Source organism: Podarcis tiliguerta (assembly GCF_965153285.1).
Source record: "Podarcis tiliguerta genome assembly, chromosome: 1".
Taxonomy (NCBI): domain Eukaryota; kingdom Metazoa; phylum Chordata; class Lepidosauria; order Squamata; family Lacertidae; genus Podarcis; species Podarcis tiliguerta.
In genome coordinates, this window is record NC_139534.1 from 44,888,562 (window position 1) to 44,901,114 (window position 12,553).

The 12,553-nt window shown below is 38.9% G+C and overlaps 1 protein-coding gene across 20 annotated transcripts in view; it reads right to left on the reverse strand.

Moving 5' to 3' along the window:
- The window catches only part of KALRN (kalirin RhoGEF kinase), a 492,139-nt gene that overhangs the window by 155,476 nt on the left and 324,110 nt on the right, over positions 1 to 12,553 (reverse strand). For all 20 annotated transcript variants that reach the window (XM_083404304.1, XM_083404303.1, XM_083404302.1 and 17 more), the window contains 3 exons: positions 11,655 to 11,829; positions 7,929 to 8,124; positions 5,968 to 6,134 (listed from right to left, as the gene is read on the reverse strand). In XM_083404304.1, the coding sequence (XP_083260430.1) occupies positions 5,968 to 6,134; positions 7,929 to 8,124; positions 11,655 to 11,829 (538 nt within the window). The remainder of the gene's footprint in view (positions 1 to 5,967; positions 6,135 to 7,928; positions 8,125 to 11,654; positions 11,830 to 12,553) is intronic.

Consider the following 12,553-nt stretch of genomic DNA (forward strand, 5'->3'; position numbering starts at 1 on the left):
AGAATAATGCTGTGGAATGCTCAGAGTCAAGTCAGCTCCTGCAGACGGAACAATTTCAATATAAGCAAGTTTTCAAGAATCGTAATTGTTCTTGCTGCAATAACTGGTTTTAATTCTGACTTTGTCTGCACCGATCTAAGGGCCAAACTACACATGATGCTTATGACATACTTCGCCCTTGAGTTCAAGCTTTTGCTTTCATAAATTGCCAGTGTGGGAGTCTGATCAAATCCTTTAACTCTTTGCTTCCCTCACCGCAGTCTTGATCTGTATAAGCCCTGCCTGTCCCACACCAACAATTTATATAGGGGGGACATTCTGACTGAGACAAATTGAATACCCCCAAAAAATGTGTATTGCAGACGTGGGACCCCTCATTGAGACTGAGACCATGGTGGACAGCAAAGGGATCTGATATGCCAAGGTCCTGATATGGATTTGGCCATCCATTATAGCACTTTGTGCAGGAAGAAGTTTACACTCTTGGACAAACTATGTGATAAATATCACACATAGTTTGGTCCTCGTTTCTACTGAAATAGCTACATATTAGAAGAATGCCTTCCTGGAACTTATGGTGGAAAATAATTTTAGACAAAAAACTTTATCAATATCATCATCATCATCATCATCATTTCAGTTTATATTTCAGTTTTCTACATATAGCATCCAAGGTGGCTAACAACAATCATAACAAAAATACAATAAAACAAATTTTTAAAGAACAGCCAGTAATAGTAAGATAAAACAAACGAGAACACATAAAAACTTGTACAGATGAGAAATAAACCCAAAGTAAAACATCAACAGGTTAAAGGCCTTTTTTATTTTTTTAAAAAAAGGTATTTGCCTAATGGCTGACTAACCCCTTAAAAAAGACTAGGCAGGAATTTCAAATGTGCACCAGTCTCAGCTATGCAAAACCACTACTTGCCACTACTGAAATCTGGGCATCCAGGCTCATTGACGGAACCGGGCTGCATTTCTATTCCCTTATCTGACATTCTAGGAAGCACTAAATTTTTGACATCTCAGTTTTGTACTGTAATCTTTCCCGTCATGGTATTCTTAGACCTCTGTTTTTGATCTGGTTTGCAGATGAAAGACTAAGCAGTCAAAGATGCTATAAAGGGACAGAACTGGAAGTAGTCAGAAGTAGCTATGTGTGGGGTTGGGGGAGACAGACATAATTGGTGGCAGCCCAAGCAAAGTCTTCCATTTGAAGAAAGTGGAAAACTACTGGGCAGGACAGTTTGGAGAAACAAACAACTAGATGATATGGTAGATAATGGTAGAAGACACACCCTTAATTATCTCTCTCTGCCTTAGCATAAGAGAATGTGAAAAATCTGCCACCTATTTTATTAAGTATTCTACAGTGAGAGTCAGCCCTCATACACATTACACATCCTTTATATCCAATTACTCCAAGTTTCAACTTATTGCCTTAACTTCTAAGCCAATGGAATGTACTGTTGAAAAAATAAAACTTTCCTAATGAGAGAGGGAAGAAAAAAACAATTTCAGATATTTCCAAGCACCATTATGTTAAAATGTAACCACATGTAGGCATTCTAGAGCTCTCCAGACTTTCTACTGTATCAGCAAAAGTTGAGTTGAGTAAGCACCAGGTATTGGTTGGTGGCAGCCCACTCTTCCTCTAATCCTAAGAGCAAGGGCAATTTGGTAATGGATTTGAGACCATTCATCGTCTCGGATGCTCTAAAGTGAAAGGGAAACTCATTTGGATCTGGACTGGAAACGAACAACAGGCCAAAATCAATATAAATTCCAATTTCACTAAGTGATTTTGATTATGACTCATCCCACAGGAAGCCAAATCCAGCCGCTTTATGACAGGGCAGTGATATATTTAAACCCAGCTCTTTCCAGGGAAAGCTATAGCTGTAATAATTCACAGGTTAATAACCAATTGACTTTTAAAGTATTCAGCTGAACAAATAAAATGTGTTTTCACCATGGGCTTGCTGTAAAGCATTGGAGTGCGAAAGGCTTCCCAATAACGTTAAAGAAACTCTAAAGAAACTCTAATGAACCACAGCTGTTAACATCTCTTTTGAAACAGTTTGAAAGTTCACTCCTAAATCCATGCACATTTTGTTTGGGCTTTCGATTACTCTGCACAAGTTTGTAGATGGTTGGAGCACACTATGGAAATAACATGACTCATTCTGCATCTTTAAAAGCAATAATTCCTTTAAAATGAAATTTTGAGGGAATATTTTAAGGCAGATAATATATATAGATAGTTTTCCAAGCAAGAATAAGAATTAAAATCATAAAGGGAAAGGTTCAGAATGAGTTATAGATACAAACAAGCGCCATAGATTTTCCTAATAGTCTTATGACCACTGTAATGTCTTCCATGTGGAGCGGCCCCTGAAGACAGTCTGGAAGCTTTAACATAGTTTTAAATATGAAAACATTATTTTCAACAGGTGATTTTATTACACTAATCGTATTACTCCAGTGTTACAAAAAAGGCTGTTAGTTGTCAATATGTTACAAGGGTGTAAATGTTTCTATTCCTCTGCTTCCCAGTCTCCTCTTGGCTGACAGTAGGCTGATTATTAAGGTCATGATACATCAGGGGCAGTTTCAACAACTGCCTCTAATTGGCAGCAAGAGGAAGCCAAATGGAAGCTTAGGCCTTACAAATCTTTTCAGCATTTGAAGCACTAGAAACCGCAGCAACTGATTTTTAAAAATTGCCTGAAGTTTAAGAAATTTTGCAGCGCTCCTGCTTAGTGATAAGACCATGGGGAGAAAAAGCGCAGATAATAGAGGAGCCCCTTTGGTTGATTACTGGAAGCCTGTCCACAGTGCCTCTGATTTTCTGATGTGTTTTGAACACCTCCAACAACCAACACCATTTGCTGATAGCTTGAAAATCACTTTATAAAGTAAAAGCTGATATTTTAGCATTCTCACATTCTCTAGAATTTATACTGCTTGGGAGAACATGATCACACTAGCTTGTTGAGAAAGCTACGAAGTATGAGGCTGGGGCAGTGGTGCATAGCAAACGGAAACCAAGTGGAACTTGAGTGAAGCAACCACCCAACCACTTTATGGCTGCTGGAAGATTCATGGATCAGTGGATCCTGCCAATTTACCTGATACTTCAAATTTCCCACATTCATTGGCCCACACAAGCAGCCACACATATGTATTTATTTTATTATTAATTTTAAACACATTTATATACTACTTTTTTGCTTCAATAGGAGGCACTCAAGGCAGCATGTGACAAAATAAAATCCATTCTTTCATATGGACAGTGCTGTCCTATTTCCAGAAACAAACTCTAGACATTTTTCTGGTTATGTTTGCTAAGTAATGAAAGAAACCTACTTCAAACACGCACGCACGCACACACACACACACAGCAATCTGGCTTCTTCCAGCTCCCCACTCTACAGTAACATGTGTCTAGTTCTCAACAATCTTTTTTTTTTTATTACCAGTAACAAAATGTTCCATTTCTGTGTATCAGAGAATGCTATGGGTTATTAACATTTGTATGAATATCTGCAGTTTCACAGCAACTGTGTTCCAATACTTTACCTCACTGAAAATACTTTCTGAATACTTGTTCCACTAGGACACCTTTGCTCATAATAAGAAGAGAACATATCCTACTGGGCAGAACGGAACAATACATCTCAACCAAACAATGTGTATGCTTTAAAAACAATGAAATGGTTTCTCAGAAAAGTGCACTATAGAATCATAGAATTGGAAGGGACCCCAAGGTTCACCTAGTCCAACCCCCTGCAATGCAGGAATCTCAACCAAATCATACATGACAAATGGCCATCCAACCTCTGCTTAAAAACCTCCAATGGAGGAGAGTCCACCTCTCATGGGAGTCTGTTCTGCTGATGAACAGCACTTTACTTCAGAAAGTTATTCCTGATGTTTAGTTGGAATCTCCTTTCTTGTAACTTGAATCCATTGGTTTGGGTCCTACCCTCCAGAGAAGTAGAAAACAAGCTTGCTCCATCTTGAAAGTGTCCATACTAAGCATCCTCAAATATTTCTTTTTTATATAAATAATAATAATAATAATTTTATTATTAATAACAATCCAATGGAGGCCACATTAATACAACACCAAATCATACCAAATCATAATACAATCAAAAGAGCCAATTAATCAGTTCTGAATTCAGCATTTTTTGATGACTTCCCATGTTCTGGCTATCAGGAGTTGATGTTATTCCTTGGTCCTGCGCCAATTCTCTTAATTAGTCCAAATACAACAATTCCAATCTTGATCCTTTATTTTAACAGCCACTGGTGTGATGATTTTCATTTGTATTTAGCAAATCCATATCCATTAACTTGCAAAGGGAATTTAATTCTTGCAGTTTTCTGTGTGAAATATTTGTTTACATTCTTCTTTTCCTTCATGTTGTAGTCAATCAATCCTCTTCAACATTGCCCCTCCCTTGAGAACTTAATTATCATTACACCACAGCTTCCATTTTGCCTTTCTAAAACCGAAAGTATTCCAGCGTCCGGCCGTGACTCCTGGTTTACTTCCAGCTTTTATCTCCTTTAATCCTTTCCAATCTACTAACAAGTCGGTGTCTCACCAAAACCATAATAAATCAGAGTTAGAGCCCTTTTTAGTAGGCAATGTCACAAATCATCACAGCATTTCACACAGTCTATTCTTTCCAGTACTCCGTAAAGAAAATTATAGTTCTTGTTGAATCCCTCTTGCATTCCATATATAGTTGTAACCAATTAGTAATTTTATTCCATTAGTAATTAATTAATTAATTCTTCTTCAGAAAAGGCTTGCTGAATCATAGCAAAGCAAATATAATGTAAAAAGAGAACAAAGGCTTCCCCTTCACTTACATAGCAATCTAATTACGACGAGAGGCCTCTCCAGATCAAAACATTGACACTCATTGGCTGATTCATTTAGCAGGTTATTTTTCTCCTTCATCCAGAGCACATCTGTTTCTTAAGTCCAAATTCAGATCCATCTTAAAAGAAACAGAAGTACCTCCGCTCATGGTGACCGCTTTGGGAGGTTTCCAATACGTGCAGTGCTATGCACTCTGTGTCCCTGCCCCGCATTCCATCAGAGCGAGAGGCAGTTATTGGACAATCCGCGAGTGAAAGCTCCACCCCCAACCCTGGGGGCGGGGCTTGCAAGGATAATTACTCCCAGATTATCCATAATTAACTGCATGGCTGGTGTCCGCTATTGTGGGATCTGCAGTTCGCCATGGCGGCAGCGCCAGATGTCCATCCCAAATATTTATTATCAAAATGACAATAAGGAAGAAAGTATGTAAAGCTGAAAGGGAAGGGCTCAAGTGCCATTGTCCACAGTGATAAATTTAAGGTTGGTTTACAAAAGCAGTTAGATGGATTGAGGAGCTTTAGACTTAATTTTCCAAGCATGAAGAGCTTCAGTCAGGTCTGTCACCTATATCAAGCTGTTGAATGATGGAAAGCTGGACAGAAGAGGACCATGAGCAACACAAAATACCAATGCCCTGATCCAATTCAAGATTCCTTTGGGTACTTGAGCTGTTACCCGTGGTACTGTCTACTGCACAATTTAATATGTCCTACACAAAAAGAGGTCTAGAAACCTGCTTTTGAAAACTAAACTTTCTCATGATCTCAGGCTCTGTATTAGATATCAAAGTCCATGCTTACATCAGAAACATAACTATGCATGCAACATCTGCAGATCAAGATATTACTTTCTAGTGGAGATCCTATAGAATGAGCAACAAAAGTTTTTTCAAATAAAATTTATGTGGAAGCTGCCAATTCATGTTGTTTTTGAGAAAAAACTAAGCTAAATACCACCCAGGAGTTTAACACTTTCAATATGTCGCAGCTCAGCATGTCTTCCAGAAACATTTAAGCCAACACAAAAACAGACTAATGACAATGGTGAAAAGCTCTGACCTGCTTGACCTCTGCCTGCAAGTGTCGGAGCTGAAGGCACTGCTCCAGCCGCTTGTGCGTCTGATCAGCATTGAGCTCCAGCTCATGTTGCTTCTCATGAAGAAATTCCAGCAGTTCTTGCACTTGTGTTGCTAGATCAATGTCTTTTTCACAGATCAATTCAATGCCTGTAATGAAAAAAATTCCGTCAGATGGAACAGTGGACTTGCTCCTAACAAAAGGAAAAAGCTGGTAGCCTGGAAAAGTGCTATGACTTGTAACAACCACCTGGACTTTTCTGTTGATAATTTATTGTGGATAAACTCATTCACATTTACAGATGCCTTGTGAAGCACCAAGAAATCAGTTTGCTAGTTGTTCAAATCTAACGTATCTGCAGCTGGTGTCTGTATAGGAAATGTGTTGTGTAGCTACCAAAATGTTATTCTTCCAGCTGCAGCTTCTCTTCTCCATGGCCGTCTGAAGCAACAGTTTTGCAGTGAGTAATCGCTCTCAGCCTTTCAGGGATGCAATGTTTAACTAAAGAATACTGATTACTTTTTAAAATTAAGGTGAAGAAAAAGCTCTTTCTGTCTCTTGTACACCACTGATTTTATTAGAAAGAGAGAGCACAGACTTACTGAAATTCACAGTAAATATCCTTTAGATTTTGGCACATTATAAGAGAAGATTATACTACTCTTTCACACCACATAGCAGAAAAGAAAGAGACAGAGCCAAAGAAAAATAAACATTTTTTACGTTCTGAACTCAGGCTCGTGGGTTCAATGTGACCATTTATGTGTTGCTTTGTTCAATGTTAAGGACAAGAATCTTAGTTTGCAGTCAAGAGGAGGTACACTCTGCCCACCACATGCTCCCAAAAGTTTTTTTAGGACCCAGACTCCAAATAAATGACCATAAAAAAGCATAGTATATAGAAAGGTTCTGCATTCAAACCCAGTTAAAATTCCCCTGTGATTTAGGAAAATAAATCCACCCAGCAAAAACATTAATGAATCACTATTTTACCTAAGATAATACATTCAAAGCAACAGAAAAAGTAGTTCTGTTAATACCAGCATTTTAAGAAATCCCAGTTTTGTCATCGTATATGTGGCTTAAAACTGTTTGACATGTGGCAAGACAGAAAGGCCAAATCATTCATCACAGGGGAGCCAGCTGCCCTTTGATATCCTAGGCCCTTTTCTGATTGCCACTGATGAGTTATCATAATCAGAAATACACCAGCCGTGTGTGTGATTGAAAATTGTGAATGCAGCCAGATCAAAGACATGTAGCGAAGTCAAGCATACTAAATGCAGGAAAAGTCCTGAGGACACAACACCATATGCAGGCTAATTATAACAAATGTGTGCTGTATCTGGCATTTAAAAAGAACCTTCCTCCCAAAGGGGAGGATAGATTACCATGCCCTGAATGTGAAGTTCAAGAGCCATTCTATCTTATTTAGTAATGAAGATGTTATTTTGTTTGGGCCCAGATTTTCTAGTGATTTTCACTTCCATGCAGTTTTCAATACCGCAGGTTTACAAGACCACATCTCCCAAGATGGCTATGTTTCATATTGCCTCTGCTAGCACTTTAAGCAGCTGGAGAAGTTGTAAGTGAAAAAAGATCCCCTAGATAGGCAGGAACATTCCCTTACCTCCATTGTGTAACTAACTGGGCTGTTAGTTAGTTTAGAATTAACTAACTGGGCTGAAGTATAAACTGCATAAGCTCTCTGCATTACTCCCAAGCACAAATCCCATGGAAACAGGGCAAGTGTGGAACAGCAGAAACATCTTTCTGATTTGAACTTTACCCAGCTTCAGTGTTCGTGTGTACTTCAATAGTGCTAGGCTTCACTTGCTTGGTTGTTTTATTTCCTCGAGAATACCTCTAGTAGATGTGAAAGCATGCTAACATGAGCCTTTAGGGATAAAACTGGAAAGTAAAAATAAATGTATGTCACTTGCCTGAAGCTTGGACTTCCATGATGTACTGGTGCAAATCTTGCCCTTGCTGGATGACCTCAAAGGTCATGTTGTTCATAGCCAGCTTCCGCTCTGTGTGTCTCTGCAGGCGCTGCTCTGCCAGGGTCAGGTCCTCAGTATTGAAATCATTCATTTGCCTTAGCAAGTCCTCATTCCAGGCATCTAACTCAGCTGTTACCTTCAAAGTAAAAACAAGCAATACAGAATAAGCATTATAAGCCATCAAAAACATGGTTAATGAGAAAAATAATCTAAAACTGCTTTGTTCTTTTCTGTAATTACAGTCTATATTTCACAGCCCAGCAGATTTAACTGGTTATTATACAAGATACAATGGTGTCTGGAAGCAAGACATGTTTTTCAGAAGTGCATAAAATAAAGATATATAATGTTTATGATATTGCATAAAGCAAAATGATGTAATGTTTATTATATCAGAATCGTAGAGGTAAGATCACCTTGGACTGGAAGTTGTGGGTAATTGAAGAAATTGCCCAAATTGTGTATTTTCAAACATCACAGAATCAGTACAATTTAGCTGCCTATGAGAATAAATTATTATTATTATTATTATTATTATTATTATTATTATTATTATTATTTGAGTTAATATACTGCCCTATACCTGGAGGTCTCAGAGCCATTCACAGAAAAGATAAATGGATCTTCCTTAGCATAATTCTATTTTGCAAAAAGCTTACCTTCACATAAGTAGACATAGGAGATTGCAGCCTAATTATATTATCCAAGGTTTCAATGGAATGATAATTATTTTATGTGTGTGTGTGTGTGTGTGTATAATAGGGTTGTAGATTTTAGCTGCTTTATAATTTTATTATGTGCACTGCTTAGAGAGCTCTTTAATTAAGTAGTTTATAAATATTTCTAAAGTAATAAATGGGGCTGATGAAGTGGAGACACTACAGCAGGGGTAGCCAGTATGGTGTTCTCCCCAACTGTTGTTGGACTCTACCTCCCATCATCCCTGATCATTAGCCATGCTGGCTGGGACTGATGGGAGTTGGAGTCCAGCAACATCTAGAGGGCACCATGTTGGCTAACCCTGGCCTATTCTTGTTTTATGATTTCATTGTTTCTCACCATGTGGATAGTGGTATCTGATTGGTGAGCACTGGTGGAGTTTCTAGGGTTATTGTACACAGTTGCTTGGAGTAAAAGGGAAGGGTAAGTTGGGGAAGGGAAGCAATGATGAATGGAGTAAGCAACAACAATCTGCAGCAACAACAAATTCACTCCTCTAACCATGTGTTGTAGCCAAGGTTTGTTATTGGCTGTTTGTGGTTAGTAGGGAAAGAGCTTCAGCACCAGTCCAGGTACAGACAACACACTAAGGACATAGCTCAGCCCATGACATGAGTCCTACAGATGTGTCATGGTGGTCTGATCCTGAGGAAGAATGGAAGAAGCTCAGAGAGCTGGACAACCCTGAGGAAGGTATTAGCGAGAAGGAGGAGTGTCAGAATCCAGAAGGAGCTGGTAATGTGGAGGATGGAGAGTAAGATCCAGGGGAGAGTCCTGGCAGATTAGCAGAGAAGTGTTCTGCTCCAGAGCCACTGGGCACCCCATGTCAGATCCCTCCTGTTGTGGCACCTCCTCCTATCAGTGATGAGGTTCCTTCAGAGAAGGAGGCTACTGAGGGTAAATCAGATGCTGGGTGCCAGCATAGACAGAACTTGCAAGCTGAATCCACCTGGAAGAGTGCCTCTTTGTTTCTCCAGCTTCAAGACCCTGCTGTTTGTTGCACTTAGTGCTGTGCCCACCCATCCTTCAAAAGAAACATGCAGGGGGCATGCTGCTTGTTGGAGCTAATCCTCTTGCACATCTACTGCATCATGGAACACTGCCTTGCTTATGTACTCCTCTGATTTAAGCATTAAAGTCTTTGGAAGAAAGTGACCTGGGAGTTCAAGTTCTTCATCTGGTAGTGAGGGCCATGACAGTGAAGTGCAATAGTAAAAAAAAAAGCCTAAGGAACAACAAAGCAGCTGCAAAATCTCCAGGAGCCCACACATTCTTTCTGTCCCAGTAAGCTGTAGTTCGACTTGCTATGTCATGTGAGCATTGATAATTTACAGTTCTTGGAAATCCAAGTCAGAATAACAGTAGACAGCAAATGCGTGAGTGCTGCTTTCAATCAGCATCACTAAACCAGGGGCAGAAATTCATAGAGATGGGATTTCAGAAGGCTGCTTTTACAGATCTTCTACCCCCCCCTTGTTTGTTTCTGTTCTTTTTTCTATGTATTTTATGTTCTCGTTTTTATATTGTATTTTTATGTTGTGAACTTCCCTGTGATGTTTGGATGGAGGGTGGTATGCAAATTTAATAAATAAATAATAGTAATAACGGAGAAACGGCTTGAGCTGCAGGAAAAAGAATTCAGGCTCTCACAGGAGGCGTGTTACTGACAGTACCGTTGCCATAAAAGCCTTCCTTTTCTTCCTTCCTTTTTTAAATGTCTCTCCTGACACAGACAAGGCAGAGTATCATGCATCCTGATTGAGTACCGTACAGCCAGCATGAAACATAGCACCCTTGTGCCCACTCAAATTCTGTTCCTATTGAAATCAAATCATTCTTTAATGGCAATGATAAATGAATATATATATATATATATATTTTAAAAAACTTCCTTAAATGCTTCACAGTTCAAATGTAGGGTTAAATTAATTGTATGAAGAACAGCTGCTCTAAGATTCATGCTGAGATTCATGAGGAGTATTTCCGTAGCAGGGAAGTGAATAGAGTAGTCTTGCTCCCACAGGGTCCTGATTCCATGGGGCTTATTTCAGTAATTTCAAGGATAAACATTTTCAGAATAATAATAATAATAATAATAATAATAATAATAAATTCTTTTCCTGCACATGTTATTCTTCCCTGCCAATAATATTTGTTAATACTGTATAGTCCTATCACCTGAACATACAAATTCCCTCTTAAAGTGCAAACTGCCAAAACTAGGCCCATTATATATATATATTCGGTTTGAGTTCTTTCTTTTATTTCTGAGGTTATTTTCCCTACTTGAGGTCTAGTAATTTTCAGTATTACTCTGAAAGTCAACTTTCTGTTTTGATTTGTATCCACAGCTGTCCCCATGAATGTTGAGGTCAGTACTGAAGGGCCTGCTCTGTGCCCTTTCACCATGAGACAGATAACAGGTGGGCACAAGGGAAATTTCTGTTGTGGCACCAAGGTTAGGTAATGCTCTCCTGAAAGAGCATCCACCTCCGCTCACCTCATTGAGCTGTCTATGCTAAACTACAGAGTATACCGTATTTTTTGCTCTATAAGACTCACTTTTTCCCTCCTAAAAAGTAAGGGGAAATGTGTGTGCGTCTTATGGAGCGAATGCAGGCTGTGCAGCTATCCTAGAAGCCAGAACAGGAAGAGGGATCGCTGCTTTCACTGCGCAGCGATCCCTCTCGCTGTTCTGGCTTCTGAGATTCAGAATATTTTTTTGTTTGTTTTCCACCTCCAAAAACTAGGTGCGTCTTGTGGTCTGGTGCGTCTTATAGAGCAAAAAATACAGTACATTCTGGTCGCATTGAATAAATGCATATAAAGCTAGGAATTTATGATAGGAATTATCATAAAACAAACAAAAAATTGATCGTCCATCTCTTCCCACCCCAATTTTCCTCAAAGGCTCTTCCCTTTCAGAGTATTCAGTGCAACCCTTACCTCAATGGTGTACTGTTCAAAAATTCGGAGCTGAAGGAAAATGTCTAGCTTAATCTTTCTCTCATGAAAGAGCTCTTCCATCTGTACTTGGGCTTCATCAAGCTGCTGGAGGACAGATTCAATGTGGCTGATGGAACTATTGTGTGGCGTTTTATTGTTAGAGACTGCTGAATCCCTGTGGTAAAGTCAAAGATGAATGGTTAAAAATGCAGTGTTGAAAAAGGTAATAAGAAAGAATATTAAACATTCTCAGCTCTAAAAATTGCTGGAAAAGGTTGGAGGAAGTTTTATCCAGGATTCACCTCGTTCAGTTGCTGAATGGCTGCATTACAGAATGCCTGCATTACACAGTGAATTGTATGCATCCTTTCATATCTGGTGACATTATGACCTCTGTGCACCAACAAGGAGTCAGAGAGAAAGGAGAAGGGAGTGAATGGTGCATAAAGTTTCTTGAAGACTCTGACTAGTAATAGTCCTTGATTTTATTTCAAGTGAGCCCAATTCTCCCACCAATACTGCTTCTACTAGCATGCTGTGCACAACACTATTTGCTGAATTCATTCAAGTATCTGCCTATTTTTAGGTTGCATCAGAATAAACTGTATATTAATATGCAGGGACTTGATATTTCTCACTATTTCCTACTTTTTAAAAAACCCAGAAACTTTATCATGTGGTCACAACAGGGAGCTCAAAAAACAACAAAACCAGAATAATGTCAAAATATATCTCAAAGTAGAGTGAATTAAATTATTACTTCAACAAACATTGCCATTTTTTAATACTATGATAAGCAAAACTATTTTTTTTAAATCACCACCAGAATAAGAAGGTATGCACTTATCCTATGGTATCAGGTTTTGTTATGAACTCAACACCCCCCCCAAAAAAAAATT